Below are 27,412 nucleotides of genomic sequence, written 5' to 3'. Positions count from 1 at the left end.
AGAATGGATAAGAAAACAAGATCCATCTATATGATGTTTCCAAGAGACCCACTTTAGACCTAAAGACACCTTCAGATTGAAAATAAGGGGATGGAGAACCATCTATCATGCTAATGGCCAACAAAAGAAAACCAGAATAGCCATACTTATATCAGACAATCTAGAGTTTAAAGTAAAGACTGTATCAAGAGATGCATAAGGGCATTATATCATATCCAAGAGGTCTATCCACCAAGAAGACCTAACAACTGTAAACATTTATGCACCAAATGTGGAACACCCAAATATATAAATCAATTAATCACAAACATAAATAAACTCATCAATAGTAATACCATAATAGTAGGAGACTTCAGCACCCCATTCACAGCAATGGAGAGATCATCGAATCAAAAAATCAACAAGGAAACAATGACGTTGAATGACACAGTGGACCAGATGGACTTAACAGATATATTCAGAACATTTCATCCTAAAGCAGCAGAATATACATTCTTCTCCAGTGCACATGGAACATTCTCCAAATAGACCATATACTGGGATACAAATCAGCCCTAAGTAAGTACAAAAAGATCGAGATCATACCGTGCATATTTTCAGACCACAATGCTATAAAACTTGAAATCAACCACAAGAAAAAATTTGGAAAGGTAACAAATACTTGGAGACTGAAGAACATCCTACTGAAGAATGAATGGGCTAACCAAGCAGTTAAAGAGGAAATTAAAAAGTATATGGAAGTCAATGAAAATGATAACACCCACAACCGAAAACCTCTGGGACGCAGCAAAGGCAGTCATAAGAGGAAAGTATATAGCAATCCAGGCCTTCCTAAAGAAGGAAGAAAGATCTCAGATACACAACCTAATCTTACACCTTAAGGAGCTGGAAAAAGAACAGCAAATAAAACCCAAAACCAGCAGAAGACAGGAAATAATAAAGATTAGAGCAGAAATTAATGCTATCGGAAAAAAACACACACACACAAAAAGTAGAACAGATCAATGAAACCAGAAGCTGGCTCTTTGAAAGAATTAACAAAATTGATAAACCACTAGCTAGTTTGATCAACAAGAAAAAGGAAAGGACCCAAGTAAATAAAATCAAGAATGAAAGCGGAGAGATCACAACCAACACAGCAGAAATAAAAACAATAATAAGAGAATATTATGAGCAATTATATGCCAATAAAATGGGCAATCTGGAAGAAATGGACACATTCCTAGAAACATATACACTACCAAAACTGAAACAGGAAGAAATAGAAAATTTGAACAAACCCATAACCAGTAAGGAAATCGAATTTGTAATCAAAAATCTGCCAAAAAACAAGAGTCCAGGGCCAGATGGCTTCCCAAGGGAATCCTACCAAACATTTAAGGACGAGTTAACACCTATTCTCTTGAAAGTGTTCCAAAAAATAGAAATGGAAGGAAAACTTCCAAACTCTTTCTATGAAGCCAGCATTACCTTGATTCCAAAACCAGACAGAGAACCCACTGAAAAGGAGAACTATAGACCAATTTCCCTGATGAACATGGATGCAAAAATCCTCAACAAGATATAAGCCAACCGGATCCAACAATACATTAAAAAAATTATTCACCACGACCAAGTGGGATTTATACCTGGGATGCAGGGCTGGTTCAATATCTGCAAAACAATTAATGTGATTCATCACATCAATAAAAGAAAGGACAAGAACCATATGATCCTCTCAATAGATGCAGAGAAAGCATTTGACAAAATACAGCATCCTTTTTTGATCAAAACCCTCAAGAAGGTACGGATAGAAGGAGCATACCTCGAGATCATAAAAGCCATATATGAACGACCCAATGCTAATATCATCCTCGATGGGGAAAAACTGAGAGCTTTCCCCCTAATGTCAGGAACAAGACAGGGATGTCCACTCTTGCCACTGTTATTCAACGTAGGATTAGAAGTCTTAGCCTCTGCAATCAGACAACACAAAGAAATAAAGGGCATCCAAACTGGCCAGGAGGAGGTCAAACTTACACTCTTCGCAAATGACATGATACATGATACTCATGATACTGCTAGAATTGATTCATGAATTCAGTAGAGTTGCAGGATATAAAATCAACGCACAGAAATCGGTTGCATTCCTATATACCAACAATGAAGCGACAGAAAGAGAAATCAAGGAATCGATCCCATTTACAGTTGCACAAAAAAAACATAAAATACCTAAGAATAAATCTAAACAAAGAAGTGAAAAATCTATACACTGAAAACTATAGAGAGCTGATGAAAGAAATTGAAGAAGACACACAAAAAAAAAAAAAAATGGAAAAAGATTCCATGCTCCTGGATAGGAAGAACAAATATTGTTAAAATGTCAATACTACCCAAAGCAATCTACATATTCAATGCAATCCCTATCAAAATAACACCACATTCTTCACAGAGCTAGAACAAATAATCCTAAAATTTGTATGGACTCAGAAAAGACCCTGAATAGCCAAAGCAATCTTGAAAAAGAAAACCAAAGCAGGAGGCATCACAATCCCAGACTTCAAGTTATACTACAAAGCTGTAATCATCAAGACAGTATGGTACTGGCACAAGAACCGACACTCAGAACAATAGAACAGAATAGAGAACCCAGAAACGGACCCACAAACATATGGCCAACTAATCTTTGACAAAGCAGGAAAAGAATATCCAATGGAATACAGACAGTCTCTTCAGCAAGTGGTGCTGGGAAAACTGAACAGCGACATGGAGAAGAATGAACCTGGACCATTTTCTAACACCATACACAAAAATAAACTCAAAATGGATGAAGACCTCAATGTAAGACAGGAAGCCATCAAAATCCTCAAGGAGAAAGCAGGCAAAAACCTCTTTGATCTTGGCCGCAGCAACTTCTTACTCAACACGTCTCCGGAGGCAAGGGAAACAAAAGTAAAAATGAACTACTGGGACCTCATCAAAATAAGAAGCTTCTACACAGTGAAGGAAACAATCAGCAAAACTAAAAGGCAACTGACAGAATGGGAGAAGATATTTGCAAATGACATCAGATGAAGGGTTAGGATCCAAAATCTATAAAGAACTTACCAAACTCAACACCCAAAATACAAATAATCCAGTGAAGAAATGGGCAAAAGACATGAATAGACACTTCTCCAAAGAAGACATCCAGATGGCCAACCGACACATGAAAAAATGCTCAACATCACTGATCATCAGGGAAATACAAATCAAAACCACAATGAGATACCACCTGACACCTGTCAGAATGGCTAATGTTAACAACTCAGGCAACAACAGATGTTGGCGAAGAGGCGGAGAAAGAGGATCTCTTTTGCATTGTTGGTGGCAATGCAAGATGGTGCAGCCACTCTGGAAAACAGTCTGGAGGTTCCTCAAAAAAATCAAAAATAGAACTACCCTACGACCCAGCAACTGCACTACTAGGCATTTATCCACAAGATAGGGATGTGCTGTTTCAAAGGGACACACGCACCCCCATGTTTATAGCAGCACTATCAACAATAGCCAAATGTCCATCGATGGATGAATGGATAAAGAAAATGTGGTATATACAATGGAGTATTACTCGGCAATCAAAAAGAATGAAATCTTGCCATTTGCAACTACATGGATGGACCTGGAGGGTATTATGCTAAGTGAAATTAGTCAGTCAGAGAAAGACAAATATCATAGGACTTCACTCATATGAGGACTTGAAGAGACAAAACAGATGAACATGAGGTAAGGGAAACAAAAATAATATAAAAACAGGGAGGGGGACAAAACAGAAGAGACTCATAAATACGGAGAACAAACTGAGGGTTACAAGAGGGGTTGTGGGAGGGAGGATGGGCTAAATGGGTAGGGGCACTAAGAATCTACTCCTGAAATCATTGTTGAGCTATATGCTAATTAATTTGGATGTAAATTTTAAAAAATAAAACAAGTTATAAAAAATTAATTAATTAAAAATAAATAAAAGAAAAAAGAAAAAATAATGTTTAAAGAATAAGACAAGTGTTCAATCTTGCCACTTTAATTCAACATAGTACTGGAAGTCTTAAGCTACAGTAATCAGATAAGAAAAAGAAATAAAAGACATCCAAATTGGTAAGGAGGAAGTAAAACTTTCGCTATTTGCAGATGACATGATAATATATATAGAAAACCTAGAGAGACTAGAGACCACAAAAGACCCAAAATTGCCAAAACAATCTTGATCAAGAACAAGACTGGAGGTATCACAATCCCTGTTCAAGATATACTACAAAGCTGTAGTAATCCAAACAGTATGGTACTGACACGAAAATAGACAAATAGATCAATAAAACACAATAGAGAGCCGGGAAATAAACCCATAATGATAGGGCCAATTAGTTTTTTTTTTTTTTTTAATTTTTTTTTTCAAACGTTTATTTATTTTTGGGACAGAGAGAGACAGAGCATGAACGGGGGAGGGGCAGAGAGAGAGGGAGGCACAGAACCGGAAACAGGCTCCAGGCTCTGAGCCATCAGCCCAGAGTAGGGCCAATTAGTTTTTGACAAAGGAGTCAAGAATATGCAATGGGAAAAAGATAGTCTCTTCAACAAATGCTGTTGGGAAAACTGGACAGCTACATGCAAAAGAATGAAACTGGACCACTTTCTTACATCACACACAAAAATAAACTCAGAGTGGATTAAGGACCTAAATGTGAGACCTGAAATCTTAAAAATCTTACAAGAGACATCAGGCAGTAATTTCTCTGACATCAGCCATAGCAACCTCTTTATAAATATGTCTCCTGAGGCAAGGGAAACAAAAGCAAAAATAAACTATTGGGACTTCATCAAAATAAAAACTTCTGCACAGCAAAGGAAATAATCAACAAAACTACAAGACAACCTACCGAGAGAAGATATTTGCAAATGGCATATCCAATAAAAGGTTAGTATCCAAAATATATAAAGAACTTATACAATTCAATACCCAAAAAGCTCACAGTCCAATTAAAAAATGGGCAGAAGACATGAACAGACATTTTCCCAAAGGAGACATACAGATGGCCAACAGACACATGAAAAGATGCTCAACATCACTCACCATCAAGGAAATGCAAATCAAAACCACAGTATCACCTCACATCTGTCAGAATTGCTAAAACCAAAACCTCAAGAGGGGCGCCTGGGTGGCTTAGTCATTTAGGTGTCCAACTTTTTATTTCAGCTCAGGTCATCAGCTCACGGTTCATGAGTTCGAGCCCCAAGATCTCTCCTTATTTTTTTTTTTTTTTTTTTTTTATCTTTGCCAGAATTTAACACGGGTTCACGAAGAATTTCACAAGTCAATGGCATATAGGATAGTATCTCCTAATAAGGCAATAGAGAAGTAACAGGGGCGCTTGGGTGGCACAGGTTAAGTGCCTGACTCTTGGTTTCGGCTCAGGGCACGATCTCATGGCTTCGTGGGTTTGAGCGCTGCATCAGGCTCTGTGCTGACAGTGTGGAGCCTGCTTGGGATTCTCTCTCTCCCTCTCTCTGTGCTCCTCCCCCACTCACGCTGTCTCTCTTTCTCCCTCTCTCTCTCAGATAAAGAAAAGAAAAATAACATATTCCTAATCAATGATAGATTAATCACATTGTTCCTGGCCAGGGGAGATAAAAGGAATAAAGCCCAAATTTAGTTGAGGTGCACTTCATACGAGTTGGCACTCAGGAGACAGCTTAGCCAAGTGAACCGCTCCTTTTGATACCACTTAAAAATGTTAGTGGGGACCAGAGGCTAAAAGACTCGCTGTTTTTTTTTCCTCCCGGCATCCTTCCTGAGCCCCGGTGAAAGATGGAGCCACAATGAACAACACCAGCAATGCTTCTATTGTCCGAGAACCCTTGTTCAAGGGACATAAGCTGGATGGATGCCCTTTGCAAATGACACGACCATTTCGTATCCTCAGTATTCATTCATCCACCGGAAGTCTGGTCAGTACACAGATAAATCCCTCAAATGCTAGAGTTGGCACCTAAGATGCTCTCTCCAAACCCATCGTTCCACATCAGAGGGACAGGACCCAAAGCAGCAGGCTGACCAGTATCACACAGCTGACCTGAGTCAAAGCACCAGGACCGGGACCCGGGCCTGCCGGGACCTGACTCATTGTTCTCCCGGGGCCGTGGGCAAAGGCGACAGGGAGAGGAGCAAGCATAAGGCCTTCGCAGTCACAGCAGCTCTGCCTTCAAACGTCCTTCTGGGTTTTGATAGGTGAACTTGCAGAGGTGACCTGAACCTTGCAAATACATGTATTTACGAGGCCTGTATTAAATCACACCATTTGGGGTTTTTTTCACCAAGATCTTTATTTTTGTATTACTTTTATATATATATATATAAATTGGTTTCCATACAACACCCAGTGCTCATCCCAACAGGTGCCCTCCTCAATGCCCACCACCCACTCTCCCCTCCACACCACTTAACAAAAATATTTGAAAATGGGCCTAGAATTGTGTGCTGAGTCGCAAAGACATGAACAAGAATCTTCTGTCCCTGGCCTTCCCAGAGCTTGTGCTTTAGCGGGGGCCGAGACAAAGCTAGAATTACCGCTGTGTCAAGACGAGCACTGAGAGCGACAGTGGGACTCAGAACCGCACATCCTTTCCTTTCCACAGTCTGAGGTCTTAGTCTTTTTAATATGTTCCAGAAGAATCTTGAGAACTGCACCTGTTCTCAAGCACACACAGAAGAGCAGAGACTTCACCCAACACAGGTGCACCTCACTTCCCTTTCCAAGATTATCCTTCAAACAGTCCAGGGAAAGATTCATGAGGTAAGCTCATACCCAATACGAGAGTGGATAAAATATCACCAGCCCAGAATTTTATGGAAAAAAAAGAAGTAAACAGCCAATTATCACAAGATGTGCTGTAGTATGTAGTTAGGGCAATATTCTACATCTGGTTAGTGTTCAAAGATGTTGCGACTTTATAATTTAGCATAGAAAATACTATGCTGTTGGGGCGCCTGGGTGGCTCAGTTGGTTGAGCATCTGACTCTTGATTTTGGCTCAGGTCATGACACCAGGGTCATGGGATCAAGCCCCGTGTTGGGCTCCACACTGAGCAAGGAGCCTGCTTAAGATACTCTCTCCGGGGCACCTGGGTGCCTCAGTTGGTTAAGCTGCTCTGACTTCTGCTCAGGTCATGATCTCATGGTTCATGAGTTTGAGCCCCGCATCAGGCTCTGTGCAGACAGCTCAGAGCCTGGAGCCTGCTTCAGATTCTGTGTCTCCCTCTCTCTCTGCCCCTCCCCCACTAGAACTCTGTCTCTAAAATAAATAAACCTTAAAAAATAAAAAAAATTTAAAAAAAGATTCTCTCCCCCCCCCCACTCTGCCCCTGTCCTGACTCATGCTCTAAAATAAAAAATAAATGAAATAAAAACACTATGTTATTATCAGATGTTACTACAGATATGACTGGAGAGAGTTCATATGCTTTCTGGGTTTTAAGAATGCTTAAAATGCTACTTACATTTACTATCCCTTTCCCACAGAAAACCAGTAAAAATGACAAAGCATTACAGGATTACTAATGTTTTAACACACATGCATAATGCAGACCTTTTTTGATGGTTGGTAGATTCTTTTATTAACAATCAAAAAGCTTCACACTTACAATAGGAAAATAAGTGTTTCTCTATCGATTAATTAAATGAAAACTATCCAGGACTTTATAGGATTTCTGATGTGTGCCAGGTTTGATGCGTACCTAAGGAAACAGGACATTAGCTTGCCAAAATCATTAGGTATGACTGAAAATGAGAAGCAGTAATTTATAAAACATTTACCTAATAGCTTTCCCAAACAGTAGCTCCCCTGAAATCAAAACAGGAAATAGAATTTGTATTTAGACTTAGTTCGAGAGAGGACTCACAACACCAATCAATCTTAATTTTATGGTTCCGGTGGTACTTTTTTTAAAGGTATTCACCGGAAACTCAAATCTCATTTTAAGATCATGAATTTGAGGTGTGCAGTAAAACTGTAATTTCTCAACATCAAAGTTTAATTATTACACAATGGTTCAAGCAGCAGATTCTACCTCAGGCAGTATTTGCCTTGTGTCCTGTTGTCCTTCAGTACTAATCACGCTATGGCGTTTGAAGCACATTTACAACTAGAGCAGGCACTGCTGATTCGGCCACAAAAATCCCTCTTGGATGAACAACACTCGGGTTTATTTCAGAAGCAGCCGCTGTTTTTTTTTTATTTATTTCCACAATGAAAAACCGGGCTAAACAAAATCTTAAAGTCTCATTTTCCACTGGATGATTAAAATCTTTATCTGTAATTTACCTTAGTCTCTTAAAATCTGATGGGGAGGAGAAACCAAAACCTTAGAGAACAGTGTGCTGTCGCTCACTCCCTCAACGTAAAATCGAGGCAAAAATAGAGCCCCATAGAAATTTCAACATTGAATTTTTTTGAAATGCTAAAGCTTAGTAAAAGTCAAAAGGCACTGTATGAATCAGTAGTCTCTGCGTATCTTTGTTAGTTCAATACAAACCATGATCTGCCAGACTATATTCAAAAGCCCATCTTTCAAAAAGTTCTACTTTTCTACATGGTCCATTTAAACAGAGTCACTGCCTTGTTTATATATACGTGTGTGCATACATATGTGTGTATATATCTATATAGGCATGCATGTGTATATATGTATATATGTAAGCAGTAATCACATGACTCCCATCTGTGCTCCACGAAAGTGACTTTACTGTGGGAGAAAGCATGGCAATCTTTGTCTCCAAAGTGTTTTCAATCCAGAGGCACACAAAGAGCTACCACTGGTCTCATCAACCCTGCTGACAATTCAGAAAGCCTAAGTACTTTCTACTTGAATTCTAAAACAAAAGCGCCTTAAATTGAAATTTTTTTTAACTTCAGTCTTCAATATTGAAACTGCTAAGTTACTCCATTTTTCCAAGCCAAAAAAAAAAATGGAATAAATTTTGAGGGAAAAAATAATAACACTAACTTAGGAAAAACATTCTGTTACTGAATAGGTTTAAGAAAAAACCTATATAGAAAAAATATTCCAATAGAAGGCAAAACCTATGTGGGTTGTTCACCACAACATTATTTGAATAAGTAACAATTAGAAACCAATGAAATATTCAGTATCAGAAATGTAAAATAAATTAGGAAGTGTCCAATTGATAAATTATACAGCCAGTGAAAATAAAGAAAATAATGAAACATGGAATGCATGACAATGTTAAGCCAAATTACAGAAAGGATCCCTGCTACATTTAAACAGTCCCACCTGCAAAAGCTAACCAGGAACATAATTTGACATGTTGGGTCACTGGAGTATGGGTATCGTTTGCCTTTACTGAAAGGACTAAACAATATAAAGTTTCTATAGTGACTGTACATTTTTTAAAAGAAAAGATAAAAAATGACAGAGTAACTCAAAAACAAGTCTTCGAAAAGAAATGTTCCTGGATGGGGACACGCTGCTGACCACATCCAGAAACCAACTCCTTTGCCTCTGTGGGCAGGCAGCACCTGATTCAGGCTGGTTCCCCCCACCCCAAGCGATGCTCATGAACAGGACTGGAAGGCGGGGGCAAGTGCCCCGCCAGAATGATCTGTGGCCCCATTCCCAACATTCATTTTATCAACAAGGCCCGAATCTGCCCATTTTGAGCATGTACACAACACATATTTCCGTCTGATGACAAAATTTCACACACAAGTCCTCCTATTTCTCCCAACAGAAAAATTCAAATGCACGACTATTTCCTTGTCATAATAAAGCAATTCTCAACTAGCAATCAAGTTATATTTTTTAAAAGACAAAATGGTGTTAACCCTGTGTAACATGTGACCAAAAATAATTAAAGGCCAATGGGTGATATCTACCAGAAGTACTAGTAGACAGAAGATTACTTACAAAAAGAGCAGTTTTCAATAGAAACACTGAACGTTTCCCTTGGGAAATAAATTTAATCTTCTATAAAACAACTGGGACAAAGGACCAGGTTTTCTACAACTGCAATACAATAGGGTCAAAAGGCTTCTCCAGCGGCCCTAAGGGCTGAGATATTTTTGATGGCTTTATGACAATTGTAACCTCCTAGCTATTTCAGCTCTTGAAGAAAATGGTCAATCAAGACTAAATCATACAAAGCACTTACTGTTTTCCATTGCCCAATAATAAAATTTGAAAACAGGAAATTCATAGCATTAAATCATGTTTATCAAATACTTGAAGAACCTACGTTAAGAAATGCTACTACAGAGCAGCTTACTGGTATACTACGGTACTCTGCACTGCTATGAAAATAGTCGTAAAAAGCTTATTCTACTCAGTGTAATGATGTTTTACTTTTTGCAAGCCATGTATCTCTCAGTTACGTTCTCCCAGTTGATTACATTCCAAATAGCTTTTAGATAATCCGGTCTGACATTTTTATACTGAAGGTAATAAGCATGCTCCCACACATCAATCCCCAGCAGTGGAATAAGACCTATTGGAAAGAAGAGGGGGAAAAAAAGCAAAAACTGTGAATTTCAATCTGAAATATTATTGTCTCTTCTCGATTATCCTATGCACACCAAATTACCCAAATTACCCTTTGCAAAATTCCCATCCATTTTTCAGCTTCTTTTACAGACAGAAAATTTGCCTAAGAATAAATACCCTATAAAAAATTTGAAGCTTTACTCTTCGAAAAAAATTTTTTAATGTTTATTTATTTGTGAGAGAGAGGTAGGGGGAAGGGCAGAGAGAAAGGGAGACAGGGGATCCGAAGTGGACTCCGTACTGACAGCAGTGAGCCCCATGCAGGTCTTAAACTCACAAACTGGGAGATCATGACCTGAGCTGAAGTCGGATGCTTAATCGACTGAGCCACCCAGGCGCCCTTAAACTTTACTCTTTGGAAGAAAACGTGACAAATAGCAAAAAATTTTTTAAAGACTTGGGAAAATGAAGTACAGTATTTTAACAGCAATGCTTAAAATACCAACAAATCTATCCATGAGGCAATTCTTGGGGGTATCGGTAAGGATGCCATGTTTATGGGGTGGTTGAGCACCTTCCGAAGGTCCCAAGCGGTCAGGGGAGTTTTAGGAAAACTGCTCTGCTCCCAAGGCTAATAATGTCAGTCTTAGAGAATACAAAGCATTTATGAGACATTTATAGAAATAACAGTTAACAAGGAAAACTGAATAGGACTAAAGAAAAAGACACAATTCTTAGAAATGAAATAGTACATGCAAAGAATTACTTATATTTATGCAACATTCATTTTCAAAAACTCTCCAACTGAATGACAGCCTCCTCTAGGAAAACAATGATCAACCAGTAGGTCTTGATCAGTGGTGAGCTATGTCATTCATCATTCATTATGAGTAATTAAGGTAACAAAGTTTATAAATGATTTCTCCCCTACATAAATTGCCATGACTTCCACTTATTTTCATTCCAATGGGCTTTCTTCAAGTGGAAGGGAAGCAGGTGTAGCCAGGATTTACCTAGAAATTAGCCTTTTCGGCCAGGTGCCTTCAAAGATATACCCGACTCTCTAGTCGGTGCTCACAAATCTTCTGTTGGTTTTACAAATTCTGTGGCATCTCTTTCCCAAAAGAGCCGTTCAGATTTTGGCTAAATCTGAATATACCCAGGAAAGTGAGTCATGTAAGCAAGTCTGCAGACGTGTGTAGAGGTAGAAAATGTGGCTGAGAGGCGCCTGGGTGCTTTGGCTGGTTAAGCGTCAAGACTCTTGGTTTTAGCCCAGGTCATGATCTCGTGGTCGTGAGATGCAGCCCCGCGTCAGGCTCTGTGCTAGGCTTGGAGCCTGCTTGGGATCCTCCCTCTCTCTCCGCCCCTCTCTCTCTCTCTCTCTCAAAATAAATAAACCTAAATAAGTTAAGTATCTTTAAAAAAAAAAAGTAAAGAAAAGAAAACGTGGCTGAGAACTACTTCTGATTGCCATTAAGATGTCACTGTAGGTCTTGGGGTGCCTGGGTGGCTCAGTGAGTTAAACGTCTGACTTCAGCTCAGGTCATGATCTCACGGTTTGTGGGTTCAAGCCTTGCATCAGGCTCTGTGCTGACAGCTCAGAGCCTGGAGCCTGCTTCGTATTCTGTGTCTCCCTCTCTCAAAAATAAATAAACATTAAAAAATAAATTAAAAAACAAAAAAGACATCACTGTAGGTGCATTACATCTGAAGATCAATGTCTCAGGACTATCTCCTAAAGACATTCTAATTCAATCTGGCTCAACATAAAAAAGGAATTGGTGAAGCCAGCCTGGAGCCTCTAAGCCAAATATTTTCCTGGACCAAATCCCCCAAAAGGCAGAAGTCTGGAAACCTGAGCTCTAGTCCCAGTTTGACCACAGGTGCTCAGCAGACAGGCTGCGTCCCAGGGCTGAAGTTGGACTCAGCTTATAGGTCTTTTCCTCTTTTGTGGTGTTTATCCAACTTCAGTGCATGCAATTATGTACACTGACATGAATTCTGTCCAATGAAGCAGAGTTTATGTTTAAAACATTTTTTGTTAGGGGCACCTGGGGTCTGGGTGGCTCAGTCGGTTGAACGTCCGACTTCAGCTCAGGTCATGATCTCGTGGTCTGTGGGTTCCAGCCCCACATCGGGCTCTGTGCTGACAGCTCGGAGCCTGGAGCCTGCTTCGGATTCTGTGTCTCCCTCTCTCCCTGCCCCCCACCCCCCACCACCACTCACACTCTGTCTCTCTCTCCTTCAAAAATAAATAAACATTAAAAAAATGTTTTGATAAAAAAAAACATTTTTTGTTAATGTATCTGTAAAATTACATGTGCTAATGTTACAAAACATCAAGGACTTTTAGAGCATTTCTGCTTACACGAGGCTCTGGGTATCATCTGTTAAGATTTAGTACATGCTCACGATAGGTTTAACCGCTGCTCGTGTTCCCTATTTCAAGGTAAATGCTTTACAGTGAATCATTTCCCACTAATGAATGTGAAATAATTTTCAAAGCTAACCTGTTGTTCCTTCCAGGGGATCCTGGTTAAAACAAGCAGCAATCTGCAAGCGTCCCTGTTCCTTATTGAAACCAAGCCAACCCCAACCTGAGCCTTGGACACCAACAGATACAGTGGTCAGCTTCTCTTTAAATTTGTCGAAGGAACCAAAATCACGTTTGATGGCTTCCAGCAATTCCCCTATTTAAAAAACAAATCCAAAAATACCCACAAGTGAACAGACTGCAACAATTACAATCAAGAATTCTATTCCGTATATTAAAATATTCTTGTCATATGGCACCAGAAACAACTGGACGACCTCATAGGGAAGATGTAACATAACCCAGTGAGCCTAGTTAGCACTGTTACTCCTGCCCTCACACTGGCATCACAAGATCTCACGATTTTAATTCACATGTTTATTACTGAACCAAGTTAGAGCAAGTTCTTCCTTCGCTGTGCTATTTCCATCAGAAAAGGAGTAATTTTTTCATTAGCTTCTCCCCCCCTCTTACAGAAAACTTTTACTTTGATTTCTACCCTACCTACTCTGTCTCGATTTGGGAACAGTAAAATTTTATGGCTGTTATTTGGTTCTTCCCCACGGCAGCTGAGATCTTTCTTATCACAATTATATAATTTTAAGAAGAGTAATTTTGTCTTTTATCACCGAACTGAGGGTACACTGTAAGAGCTACAGCCCTTTTATTCTCTGGCAATGTAGAATATAATTCTAGATGGAGCACGTCAACTAAATCAAGTAGGCTAAAAATATCACTTCTCTTATCCCACTGAGTTAAAAGTAATTATCGTCGTGCCTGGGTGGCTCAGTCATTTAAGTGTCTGACTCTTGATCTCAGCCCAGGTCTTGATCTTAGGATCGTGAGTTCAAGCCCCGCAATTGGAGCCTACTTAAAAAAATTAAAAATTCAAAAATAAAAGTAATTATCTATTATAAGCACAAATGACAGAATAAAGTGGTACAGACAACCCAAACTGGCAAAGTACCACTGGCTGAATATGGGCATATCTGACATTCTGCTAACTCACCAAACGTCAACAGTATCACATCACCGCCTCCACACCTAACTCAGAAAAAAAAAAAAAAAAAAAGTCCAGCTTCCCATGCTGACTTCCCCATTCACCTTTACTTCCAAATGAGACTGCTTATCACAAGTACATGAGATGCTTACCATACACCAATTAAAAACGAACAAACCCACAGAAACTTAAGGTGTGCACCAGAAGCCCAGGGACAAGGAGAGCTCTACTTATGCCCCATACCTTCCCTGGGGTGAGGAGGCTAATTAAAGTCGTCTGGGCCTCCACGCAGGACACGGTAAGTCACATAAACCAGCCAGAGTGAGCAAGGCCATTGGCTCTGTACTCCCCTTGCTACCTGCACGTGTCCTGGAAAACCCAATTTCCTGGGACAACTGACTCTTTATCAGCTGGGGAGAGTAGTAAAATAATAGCAAAAAGCACTATTCGAAGCATTTTACATCTGATAACTTACTTAATGTTCAAAACGGATCTATTATTATCCCTGTACCTTACAGATGAAGGAAGTACAGAATGATCAAGTGTCTTACCCCACCCAGGGCACTCACTTCTTCTAAAAACTCTTTCCTGGTCTTGTTCTAATGTAAAATACAGTACATTTTGACAAAAGTTGACACCATATCTGACACTGTGTGTGTGTGTATGTGTGTATAAAATCTGAAGACACAATAACTCCCTGAATATATTCTCCGTTCCTACATATGTCCCTTTGAAATTCACACCTTTGTTGTACTCCTTGCTAGGAAAAATATGCCACTGTGACACCCCAGAGAGAATTAACGTAAGAAAAGCAACAGCCATTCCTATCATGCACAAATGTAGCTAAGACTGCACCAATATCTACCAACCTTTGGGCTCTCCACCACCCTTAGGGCTCAGGTTCGTCCAGAAGATGGAATGATTGATATGGCCTCCACCATTGAACTTCAGCCCAGGCTGAAGAGCTACCTGAGTTGTAACATCACCTGAAATGTAAAGATGCAAACATATTCTTTAAAATTCTTTCTTCTCAAACGTTCTATGCGCCATTTGCTCTCTTTGTAAAACATCAGGTAATTGTACTTGCTTATCTGTAACATCCCTATAGGTCCTAAAATCCCACAATTTCAAGATTCTACAAAAAAAAAAAAAAAAAAAAAAAAAAAGATTTACTTAAAAATTATTTGTTCCAGTGGATTTTCAATTTCAATTAGTAACGTGAACAACTAATGAGAGGTCCGGCATCAGGGGCAAAGCTAGTAGAAAATTCTTTCCTGAGCTTCAAAGAAGTGAAAGTTTTCTTGGATAGAAAAGATTTCAGAGGCGCCTGGATGGCTCAGTCAGTTGAGCATCTGACTCTTGATTTTAGCTCAGGGCATGATCCCAGGGTCATAGGATCGAGCCCCGTGTCCGAAGCTCAGTGTGGCTCCTGCTTAAGATCCTTAAGTCTCTCTCTCTCTCTGCCACTCCCCCACTCACTTTCTCTAAAATGAAAAAAAAAAAAAATTATAAAAAAAACATTTCAGCAATAACAAAGAGAACAATAGAAAATAGTGGAAGGTTGAAATGTGTGCTTTCACAGACTAAATAGTAAATTTTCAGGGGTGCCTGGCTGGCTCAGTCGGTAGAGCATGTAACTCTTGGGTCTCAGGGTTGTAAGTTTGAGCCCCTCGTTGGAGGTAGAGATTACTTAAAATAAACAAGTAAATAGACTTTTCTTTTTTAAATGGTACATTTTCAGCTCTCATTTTCTAGATAGACAACTATTCATTGGAAAACAGTTCAATGTTACATTAACAAAAAATTCAGCATATTCAAAACTGAACTCGAGAATTTCAATCCCAAAGTTACTCTCCAATGGCCTTCCTCATCACGGCAAGTGCCAGCTATTTTTCACAGGGCATTTCTGATAACTTGTCCCTTCTTACTCCTTACTCCTTTCCTCACATATAGCCCACCAACATACTCACCAGCAAGGCCAGCTCTCCCTTTAAAAAAGATCCATGGGGCCCCTGGGTGGCTCTGTTGGTTGAGCGACCGACTTCGGCTGAGGTCATGATCTCACGGTCCGTGAGTTCGAGCCCCGCGTCGGGCTCTGTGCTGCCAGCTCAGAGCCTGGAGCCTGCTTCTGATTCTGTGTCTCCCTCTCTCTCTGACCCTCCCCCACTCATGCTCTGTCTCTCTCTGCCTCAGAAATAAACAAACATTAAAAAAAAAAAATTAAAAAAAAAAAAAAAAAAAAGATCCAGAATCTGACCCCCTCTTGCTAACCTGTGGTACAGACCAGCAGCGTCACCTGCCTGCATCTGAGCCACCACCCCGCCCTGGTCTCCGGCTTCCACATGTGCCCCCCACACTCTGTTCCCAATAGTGGCCGGAGGGCTCCTCTACACCCCAAAGTGAGTGCAGCATCCTTGAGCCAGACCCCTCCAAAGGCTGTTCCTCTCACTCGATGAACCCCAAGTCCCTACAACTGGCTTCAGAGGGGCAAATCATCTGATCCTCTGTGTCTCCTCGCTGGCCCAGCTCTGGCCACACTGGTTTCCCTGCACGTACAACAGGGGCTCGGCATGCGCCCAGCTTACAGCTTCCACTGATGGCGGCTGCCCGTCCCGGAACACCCTTCCTGAAGATAGGCTCGTGGTTTGTTCCCACATCTCTCCTTCAGGCCTCCACTGAAACGTCACCCTCATCAGGGAAGCCTTTTCAAACCACAAGAGAAAATGGGCACTTCCCCACCACTTCCCCAACCTGTTTTGCTCGAGAGGACTTAAGACCCCTGGCATACTACATATTTATTTACTCATTCATCTGTCTCCCCACCAGAATGAAAGCTCCAATAACAACAAGGAATTCTTTGCACTGCTGTATCCCAGGGGCTGCTAGATTGCCTCCTACATACCAGGCACTTGATGAATGTTTGTTGATTGACTAGATAATTGAATATGTTAAATGTAGCTTTTATGGAAGAAAAATTAATTCTCTGCTATCTGTACTTAAAAAAAAAAAGTCACATTTGAAGACTTTTTCTACCTTGCTGAACAAGTAGGCAAAATAAAATATTCTTTTCCAGGCCTTCAAGAAACTAAGATTAACTCTTAGGAAAAATGGGAATTCCCTTGTTCAAGAAGTCCTGAGTGCTTATGGGACGCCTGGGTGGCTCAGTCGGTTAAGCGGCCGACTTCACCTCAGGTCATGATCTCGCAGTCCGTGAGTTCGAGCCCCGCATCGGGCTCTGTGCTGACAGCTCAGAGCCTGGAGCCTGTTTCAGATTCTGTGTCTCCCTCTCTCTGACCCTCCCCCGTTCATGCTCTGTCTCTGTCTCAAAAATAAATAAATGTTAAAAAAAAAAATTAAAAAAAAAAAAAAAAAGAAGTCCTGAGTGCTTATTATTCACCAGACATTAAGAGGCAAAGTGGAAGATACATAGAACCACTGAGGACTCTGTGCTTAGGGAGTTTACATGATAGAAAAGGTTCTCTAATCTGCTCTTTGGGCACATCTCAGAAAGGAGGAGAGGGCCGAGTGATACCAGAATACACAGATAATCTTGGAGAGCTGTTTTAAGATGCCAACCTCTCGTTGTTGTTGTTGTTGTTGTTATGTTTCCAAAATAATTTTCTTACAGATCAGTGTCTTAGTAATTATTCTAGGAAAGTCATCCTAAATATAAATGTTTGTATGTTTATATATTTCTATATACATATACATACACATGTGTATACACGCGCACACACGTTTTATATATATTTATATACATGCATACATACATACACATACACATATACATGCATATATACATATATAAACACGTGTGTGTGTGTGCACGCGCGTATAGTTTTAGTTTTAGAGAAAAGAGCCCAAATGGGGGAGAGGCTCAGGGGGAGAGGGTCAGAGGGAGAGAGAATCCCAAGTAGGCTCCATGCTCAGTCTGGAGCCCAACACAGGGCTTGATTCCACAACCCTGGGATCATGACTCAAGCCAAAATCAAGAGTCAGATGCTCAACCAACTGAGCCATGCAAGAGCCCCTATATTGTTTTCTAATAAATCAACAGTAACTAAATTTTTCTAATGGGAAAGAAACATGCTTATTAAAAACTAGCTTAATAATTGCAATCTCTTAAAGTTTAATCATTTTTAAGTTTTAATAGAAATTTGGGGAGCACCTAGCTGGCTTAGTCGGTAGAATATGGAATTCTTGATCTCAGGGTTGTGAGTTTGAGCCCCACATTGGGCATAGAGCTTGCATGAAAAAATAATAATGATGATAACAGAAATTTGGGAGGCTTTAATATCTGCTTTTAAGAATACTTTTCTTAAGTTCAACATTTTCTTTGGTTTCCATTTTTTTCCTGTAAAATACAATAAAAGTTAAATACTTCTGTTTGAAAAGTATTTATTTACTTCCTTATAATGAGATCAATGATGTTATTTCACTTACATTACTGCCCCAAATTTTCAAACATCAAAGTTTAACCCTTCAATAGTCTTTAAAATATTTTTTTTAAATAAATAAAAGAAAAAGCTCTGCAGGTATTTAGTAACTTATAGGCAACATAGCACAACATAACGTAAAGCTTTTTCAGTAGCTTCTGTTACACAAGTAAAGATGTGATTGCGCAAGGAAAGGATTGAAATTCAAGTTGTTTTTAAAATATTGAAAAGAAAGGTTCAAGTTGTCAGATGTTGTCACGCAGGAAACAATTTCACAATCGGGATATTCCCCACCTTGTCATCATTACCACATCTTTCCCGAATTTGTTATTTTCTAAAACCCCGAACCTTTTCCCGAACAAGTACCAAACTTTTTCCCCATGCTCCAGGTTCCTGTCACAAATCTTCCAGAATGTGGCAATTTCCTCTTGTTTCTGTTTAGCCAATTACTTCATCCACAACCGGGCTGAAATACTACACTTTCCCGCTAGATGCCCCCATTCAACAAGCTGCCACTGTCTGAAATTTACCCAACAAATTTCAGAGGGCTGGACGTCATCAAAAATATGCTTAAGAAAAAAATTACGTTTTGAACTGTGTAGCGTATTAAGCAATACATACAATTATTTTCCTCCTGCAAGCCACTGATCGATAGACTGAAAAGTGCAATACTATTTTGTACAGAGACATTAAAACACGGCATTTTCGTACACATCCCCAGACCCAGACCCACAAAGTCCACACACGACTGGTTTTGTCGACTGAGCTCTTTAAAAACTAAAGTGTGACGTCCATATGATAGTGTTACGCTGAATTCTAAAGTATTAGTAAATAACCACAAGCCTGTTCAGTTTCCCACAAAATGGGCACCTTCCTTGTGAAGTCTGACCCCTGGTTGGGTTCAAGAGCGCGTGGAGCGGCCCCACGGAACTGAGGGGCACCGCGTCGCCGTCACGTTTCCCCGCGCGGTTTCTCACCGGCGGGCGGCCTGGCACCTACCCTTCTCCAGCGCCTCTCGATACCGCTCCTCGAGGACGTTCAGGTTGTTCACGTAGGTCGCGTGGTGCTTGCTGTGGTGCAGCTGCATGATCTGGGCGTTGATGTGAGGCTCCAGGGCGCCATAATCGTACGGCAAGTCGGGGAGGCTGTGCTTCTGCCTGGAACCCAGAGCCCCCAGCGCCGGCACCAGCGTCCTGCTCGAGCTGGAAAGAGAGCAGACACACACACCGATTCGCTCACGTGTCTACGCAGACAGGGCTGTGGACGTCCCAGGGCATCCGGGCCTTTCTATCGCTTGCTCGCTCGCCCTCCACATTCTCTGAAGCATTAAACGGCGCCGCGGCAGCACCCGGATGCGCTCAGAGGCCACCTGCCCTCTGGCAGGGACGCCCGCGGCGTCCCCGCCACGCCGCGTCCCCGTAGGTACCCGGGAGCCGCCGCGCCAGCGCGGGTACGGAGGGAGCGGGGCCGCTGGAGGAGGCCGCCCGCACCCCTCGCCCTCGGGGCCGTGACCCGTCCCCGCTGCTACGCGCCGCTCGGGCGCCTCACCTGAGCGCTGCCCGGGACAACATAGTGAGCGATCCCGCTAGCCGCTTCCCTGAATTCGAGTCACCGCGCCGACCCACCGGCGTACACTGACCCGCGTCCCCCGCGGCGCCGCAAGGACACCGCCGTCCTCCACGGGCTCCGCCCCCTGCGCCCGCCGCTCCCACACCGGAGGTGGGGGACGCGCAGCGCGCCGTCTCTGCTGCCTGCGCCAGCCCGCCCCCTTTGGGGGCCCAGGGGACCCGAGAAAGAGGCACATGAGGGACCTTATTCAGGGAGTCAGAAGAACCGCAGCGCTCACCTGCCCGCTTCTGTGCGTGTGGCCAAAAGAAAGGCCATGCTTCCCCCCCCCTCCACGGTGTAAGATGGTACGACCTGAAGCCCCGCCCCCTCGGAGGTCCGCGGGGAGGGCCTTGGCTGGTGGGGCCGGTGCTTCCCCGCCTCTTCGCTGCTGCCGGCACGCCGGGGTCGGCCTGCGGTCCGGCCGCCTCCTCGGAGCGAAAGCTGCGGTTTCCCTGAGCTGGCTTGGCGCGCCCTAGCGGGCCAGGATCCCTCAGTGAGGAGGGTCCTGGGCGCTGGTAAGGTGTAGCAACAATGCTCCTCTAACCACTGCCAGGAGTGACCTTGCTTTTCTAATGGACTTGACCTTCGGGCCGGAGCCAAGCCCAGGGCCGTCTGATAATAGTGTTACTAAACACGATGTGCCAGGGACTACGCAGCAGTGTTTATATACATTGATCTTTATTTCACTCCTGGGTGACCCCAGGCGACAGTAATGAGCTCACTAAATTTTAGCAGGTTGCCCTGAGCACACAGTTAATAAGTAAAATAGCGGATTAGAACCGAAAGTCCATACTTTCTTGATTACTAAGCCTTAGCAGTCAGGTCCTGAGTGTGTGTGTTGGGGATGACTTCCATGAACCAACTGCTCCGGAGAGTATTTTAAAAAGTACAAGAGGAAGGATTCTTTCGTGCTGTTTCTTACAGTGTAATGAGCTGTACTAATGCTTTCTCAACAATTAAAAAAACAATCCTGAATTGTGTGAATCCTCCCTGTATAGAAGTTAGGAGAGCTTTACACAATTATTGATCTATGTTGGGTCCTTATTGAATAGAATAATATAAAAGGAACCATAGAGTAGGTGCTGCATAGATTTTCAGCTACTCTCTTCCACCCCTACCCCCACCCCTCCACAAGGATGACTAGCATTTGGGTTGGGGAATAGTAAACAAGAACCACTGAGCTGACTTCCCAGCAAGAGGCCTGGGGCATGCTGACAGGAAACCAAGAGTATACGACCTGGTAAAGGAGGAAAATCACGTTGGGGGCAAGTTGTACATGTCCTTAAAATCCAAACATATGGTTGGATAGAGGAAAGCAAGAAGCATTTTAGTTGAAGTGAGACACATTGAAAGCAGTTTTTCAGTAAGGTAGTCTGACAACGTTACCACGAGGGGCAAGCTAGTTAGAACAGTATTGCTTGCGGGGCACCTGGGTGGCTCAGACGGTTGAGCATCTGACTCTAGATTTCGGCTCAGGTCATGATCTCCTGGGTTTGTGGGATCGAACCCCATGGGGGACTCTTTGCTGACCGTGTGGAGCCTGCTTGGGATTCCCTTTCTCCCCACCGCTCCCCTGCTTGTGAGCTTTCTCTCTGTTAAATTGACCACCTCGGGGAAATGCCCTTTTGAGCAAGCAACAATTGGAGGGTAAGGTAGTGACAATAACAGTCCCATAGAAGCATCTCTAACATCATATCTGTAACAGCTCCATCCTTCCAGAAAACAACTCGGACTGTGAGAGTATCTACATCGACACCAAGGATTTGGGGGATACTGGAGGTTAAGAGAAGTCTTTTACCTTCTTTGACTGCCACACCCAATAAACAGGCCTCTTTTTTTTCTTTTTTAGTCAGCCACTATATGAAGTATTCATTCAGTATTGGCCCAAGGAGTTAGATTACAATTGACTGGATTCTGTCCCCAATTCCTCCAGCCAGCTCAGGATGTCATCTGCCACATAGGCATCACAATTGTGCATTCCCCTTGGATAAACTTCCCAAGGCTACTTCACAGCCATCCTAAGACCTACGACGGTTTAGACTGACATATTGGCTGGAGGAGACAAAATATGGGTTGAGATAACATCATTTTGAGCCAGTTATTAATTGCATTCATATTCTAGTGACTGAGTGTCTCAAACACAGGAAAGCATATTCATTCCCTCATGTAAAAGCGATCCGGAGTAGGTAAACCAGGGTTGGGATGACACTGCCATGAAATTATCAAGGACCCAAGCTCTTCTGTCCTCAGAGTCACTTCATGATCCATAACAGCCTCTACAGCACCAACCATCTCACCTCCTTCCCATGAAGAGGGAAGGACAAAAGGCTGGGCCCCCACTCTTTCCCTTTTAAGGATCCTTGTGGTAGATTCACCCAACAAATTCCACTCAATTTAGGTGCAAGGCTACGCTTAGCTACCGAGGAGGCTGGGAAATGTAGTCATTGAGCTGTGCACATTTCCAGTCTGAAAAATGTGAAATTCGAGAACGAAAGGGAAAATGAGTAGTGGATTGGCAAATAGTCACTCTGCCAGATATCTTTATATAAGGCGTTATTTCCACGTGCTTGGATACAAACCCTGGCTGTTCACGGAATGACCTGAGCCACATTCTTTTTTTTTTTTTTTTTTGTCCTCTTTTACTCTATACCCCTCATATTGCAAATCCTACCCAGGCAGGAAACTAAGTGAGAATTGCTGTACAGCCTTTCCCTTCGCGTAGCTGGGATTGCTAATAGGACCAAAGGTAGTACTTAAATTTTTTTTTTCAACGTTTTTATTTATTTTTGGGACAGAGAGAGACAGAGCATGAACGGGGGAGGGGCAGAGAGAGAGGGAGACACAGAATCGGAAACAGGCTCCAGGCTCTGAGCCATCAGCCCAGAGCCCGACGCGGGGCTCGAACTCACGGACCGCGAGATCGTGACCTGGCTGAAGTCGGACGCTTAACCGACTGCGCCACCCAGGCGCCCCTAAATTGCTAAAATAAAATCAGTGATCCAGGCTAAAAGGGAAAGTGATGGTAGAGATGTAGCATCATTAACAAAGGTTTTGAAGTGAGCTTCCCCTCATTCCCATATCTTCAGGCTAATTATAATTAGATTGCACGCTCAAAGAACACATTAACTACTGGAAAAGGAGAAGAGGAACTTGATTCAAAATGAAAGTGGTTTTTTTTTTTTTTTTAATTTTTTTTTCAATGTTTATTTATTTTTGGGACAGAGAGAGACAGAGCATGAACGGGGGAGGGGCAGAGAGAGAGGGAGACACAGAACCGGAAACAGGCTCCGAGCCATCAGCCCAGAGCCTGACGCGGGGCTCGAACTCACGGACCGCGAGATCGTGACCTGGCTGAAGTCGGACGCTTAACCGACTGCGCCACCCAGGCGCCCCAGAATGAAAGTGTTTTAATCGAACAAGGCATGTACGTAGTGGGTTGATCCTATCCATAAAGGGAGAAGGGAACCAACCTTAGCGAGCCGACCCTCATCATGTGCTAGGTGCTGGGTCAAAGGCTCTCCGTCACCTCTTAATTTACACATCTCTGTGCAGTGGCTTATTATGCCTCTTTTCGTGAAGATAGTAAGTGATGTGCCCGAGTCACGCACACAGCGAGCTGAGCTTTGAATGTGCTATGTTGCTCTCTTTTGTTAACCCTGATATGCTCTGCGCACCTTAACAGCTGCCCCACCCCCTCCCACATTCCTTGCGCCAATAAAATTGAGCTCAATCCTATCTTGCTTGTGTGCGGCCCACGTTTTGAAACTTCCCCCTCCCGTGCTTCTTCAGGACATATTCCTGTCTTCTCAACTCCTGACTTATCTTATGATAAGGCCCCAGGCCTTATCATCTTTTGCCTATAACTCCGGTCATAATTCTTGGACCTGAAGCCTGACACATAATATTAACCATCACACCAGGCAAAACACAACATAGCCAACGCATTCTATGTAAGGAGTGAGTTGGTCTGTCAATCGTTATACCACAAAGATCCAATTAATATCCCCAGATTATCATGGAGTAAAATTAAATTCATGGGCACAGTTCTAAGAATAATTCTCAAGAGCTACCCAAGATGAATTGACTCACATCACTGAGGGCAATGACCAAGAAGCATAAGGATCTGAGACTGGCTACCCATCCTGACCAGCGTATGCCAGGGACTACACCCCGCGGCGGGGAACCAGAGTAGGTGTGCAGGAGGCTTGGCCTCATACACCACAGAGGTTCATGCCAGAACCTCTGGAAGATTCCTGTCTACTGGGAATAGTATGAACTTTGGGTCCCATCTCAGGCATGTCCCATAAGACTAGCCATCCTGGCCTCCATCCCCCCCTCCCCCCACTCTGGTATTGGCTTACATCTTCACTGGCCCTTTTGTGGGGAAATAGCATAAAATTGTGGAAAACAAGCCCACAAGTGTCTCCATCCTAAGAATATTAATTTAGTTTAAGCAACTACTCAGCTATACATTGATACAAGATATTCTGGTTGGTTATAAAAGAAGGCTGATCAATTACTCCTGTCCAGGGTTTGAAGAGTATCCTCTCAGTGATATACAAACCAAAAGCTCTCTTAATCTCAACACTAACCCTGAACACTCAACTCTCCCCTGAGCAGACATCTTAGTTTTGTCCTAGACCTGTTTAGTACTTAATCCAGTTGTTAGGGATTACCCCCAGTGCCTTGTAATGTGACTGTATTTGGAGATAAGGACTTTATTTTTTTTCAATGCTTATTTATCTTTGAGAGAGAGAGACAGAGAGCATGAGCATGGAAGGGAGAGAGAGAGAGAGACACAGAATCCGAAGCACACTTCAGGCTCTGAGCTGTCAGCACAGAGCCAGTCGTGGGGCTCAAACTCACAAACGGTGAGATCATGACCTGAGCCAAAATCAGAAGTTCAACTGACTGAGTCACCCAGGTACCCTGGAGACAGAGCCTTCAAAAAGGTGTTCAAATTAAAATGAGTATTAGGGGCACCTGGGGGGTTCAGATGGTTGGGCATCAGACTTCAGCTCAGGGCATGATCTCATGGTTCGTGAATTCGAGCAGCACATCAGGTAAGCTTGAGCCCCACGTCAGGTGAGCACAAGCCCTCTTTTCTCTCTCCCTTTCTCTGCCCCTTGTGGGATTCTGTCTCTCTGCCCTCACTCACTTGTGCCCTCTCTCTCAAAATAAAATAAAATAAAACAAAATGAGAATATTAGGGGTACCTGGGTGGCTCAGTCGGTTAAGCATCCGACTTCAGCACAGGTCATGATCTCAAGATTCTTCAGTTAAACCCCGCATCAGGCTCTCTGCTGTCAGCTCAGAGCCTGCTTCAGATCCTCTCTCTCTGCCCATCCCCTGCTTGCACTCACATTTATAAATAAATAAATAAATAAATAAATAAATAAATAAATAAATGTAAAAAGTGAGAGCATTAGGGTGGGCCCTAAATCAGTGTGACAGGTGTCCTTATAAGGAGATAAAGACCGTCACACACAGGCTGAGAGGAAACCATCTGTAAACCGAGGAAACAGACCTAAGGAGAAATCAACCTGCTGACAGCTTAATCTCAGACTCCCAGCCTCCAGTACCGTGAGAAAATAGATTTCTGTTGTTGAAGTCAGCCAGTCTACGGTATTTTGCTTTACCAACCCAAGCAAACCAATAGGGCAGTCCACCGCCTTCCATAATCCGATCTGGTTATCAAACTGTCAGCCACTGTTGAGTTTATAATCACAATCAGAGGGTCTCCTTCCCACCTGGGACTCCTCCTACCACACTCCCCTCCCCTTCCCCCCACTTCTTTAGAAGGCTCGCTGGCACTTGCCTGCAGGGATGGAAAGGGGAGGCTATGTCCAGGAGGGATGGCTCCTGCATTGGGTGTCATGTGGCCCCACCAGCTCCAGCCACAGTCTGGGTTGAGACTGGTCTGGTTCAACTTCATTTTAATAGCCCCACATATGTACAAGCGCTTTTGTGCAAGTGACGTATCTGGCTCAGCTTCACCCCAGCTGGCTCTCTGTCATGTAGACCCCCTGCCCCTGCCCGGGTGTGGCCATGCTTCTGTTTGGCCCCCCTGCCCCTTTTCTGGATGAATGTTCATTGATCAACATGCAGCCATGAGGGCATCCTGGTACATGCTTCCCTTTAAGGCTAGTTGGTTGGTGGGGTGCCTGGGTGGCTCAGTCGGCTGAGCCTCCAACTTCGGCTCAGGTCATGATTTCACAGTCTGTAAGTTCGAGCCCCACATCAGGCTCTGTGCTGACAGCTCGGAGCCTGGAGCCTACTTCGGATTCTGTGTCTCCCTCTCTCTCTGACCCTCCCCCATTCATGCTCTGTCTCTCTCTGTCTCAAAAAACATTAAAAAAAATTTTTTTTTTTAAAAGGCTAGTTGGTTGGTGACTCCACCTTCCGAAATATCCTACAAAAAGTGGGTTCCAATGCCGAAGTTCACTCCCAATGTTCCACGACCCCCCCTTCTCTGAGGGAAGAGCAAAATGGGAAAGGGGCAAGCCCAACACTGTTAAATTCCAGAACAGCTCTTCCTTTCAATCCCCCTCCTGTATTTCCCGGTGGAAAAAGCTGCCAAACCCGCACAGCCTGCTCACAACACGAGCCTCTCCACCTCTACCTTCGATCCAGGCGTTAGAGAATTCATAAACTTTAGTGGCAGCTGATTCCATCAGTTGGAGTTGGAGTGTGAATGAGAAAGGATTTCAGGGACGCCTGGGTGGCTCAGTCGGTTAAGCGTCCGACTTCGGCTCAGGTCATGATCTCACAGTTTGTGGGTTCGAGCCCCTCATCGGGCTCTGCGCTGACAGCTCAGAGCCTGGAACCTGCTTCGGATTCTGTGGCTCCCTTTCTCTCTGCCCCTCCCCCCCAAAAAATAAATAAACATTAATAAAATTTTTAATTTTTAATTAAAAAAAAAAAGAAAGGATTTCAACTGGTGCTTTAACCTTCACGTTCTGTTGTTATTCTTTAAACAATGATGCACCTTTGTGCTCAGCTCGTTAAGAGTTGGTTAAAACCAGCCACCACCCTTACCCTCAGGAGCTTCGTCACAGACCTGGAGAGCCTGTCACTCAGGAAAGATTGTGGCTTCTGAGTGCTGATGAGAAGGCCCGAGGCTGCCACAACACTGGAGTCTGGGGTCAAAGGCCAGAACTCGCAGAGCAGGGGCTCTTACCCCAGCACCGCTGACATTTTGGACCAGATGACTCTTTCAGGGTTTGCCTTGCACATTGTAGGATATTTATCCAACCCCTGCCACTGCGCACTGGATGCCAGTAGCACGCGCCCCACTCCAGCTGTGACAACCAAAAAATGTCTCAC

The 27,412-nt window shown here is 43.0% G+C and overlaps 1 protein-coding gene across 1 annotated transcript; it reads right to left on the bottom strand.

Moving 5' to 3' along the window:
• Positions 1-7,599: 7,599 nt before the first annotated feature.
• SOD2 (superoxide dismutase 2) lies at positions 7,600-20,572 on the bottom strand. The gene is made up of 5 exons (XM_040448736.1): positions 20,027-20,572; positions 19,478-19,680; positions 14,912-15,028; positions 13,020-13,199; positions 7,600-10,513 (listed from the first exon to the last, which is right to left on the bottom strand). The coding sequence occupies exons 1-5, from the start codon at positions 20,047-20,049 to the stop codon at positions 10,368-10,370; spliced, it is 669 nt and encodes a 222-aa protein (XP_040304670.1). The 5' UTR covers positions 20,050-20,572; the 3' UTR covers positions 7,600-10,367.
• Between the last annotated feature and the right edge of the window lie 6,840 nt (positions 20,573-27,412).

Source organism: Herpailurus yagouaroundi, unplaced genomic scaffold (genome assembly GCF_014898765.1).
Source record: "Herpailurus yagouaroundi ecotype Mexico unplaced genomic scaffold, PumYag 198, whole genome shotgun sequence".
NCBI classification, from domain to species: domain Eukaryota; kingdom Metazoa; phylum Chordata; class Mammalia; order Carnivora; family Felidae; genus Herpailurus; species Herpailurus yagouaroundi.
The sequence above is the reverse complement of the archived record's forward strand: the minus strand, read 5'-3'. Positions and strand labels throughout refer to the sequence as shown.

Bases quoted from the DNA above. Each gene is read 5' to 3' on its own strand.
- SOD2 (XM_040448736.1), bottom strand. From the start codon at position 20,049: ATGTTGTCCCGGGCAGCGCTCAG. The intron at 19,681-20,026 runs GTGAGGCGCCCG...CTCTCTTTCCAG, and splicing joins TTGTCCCGGGCAGCGCTCAG to CTCGAGCAGGACGCTGGTGC. The intron at 10,514-13,019 runs GTTAGCTTTGAA...TCTTTCCAATAG, and splicing joins TCCCCTGGAAGGAACAACAG to GTCTTATTCCACTGCTGGGG.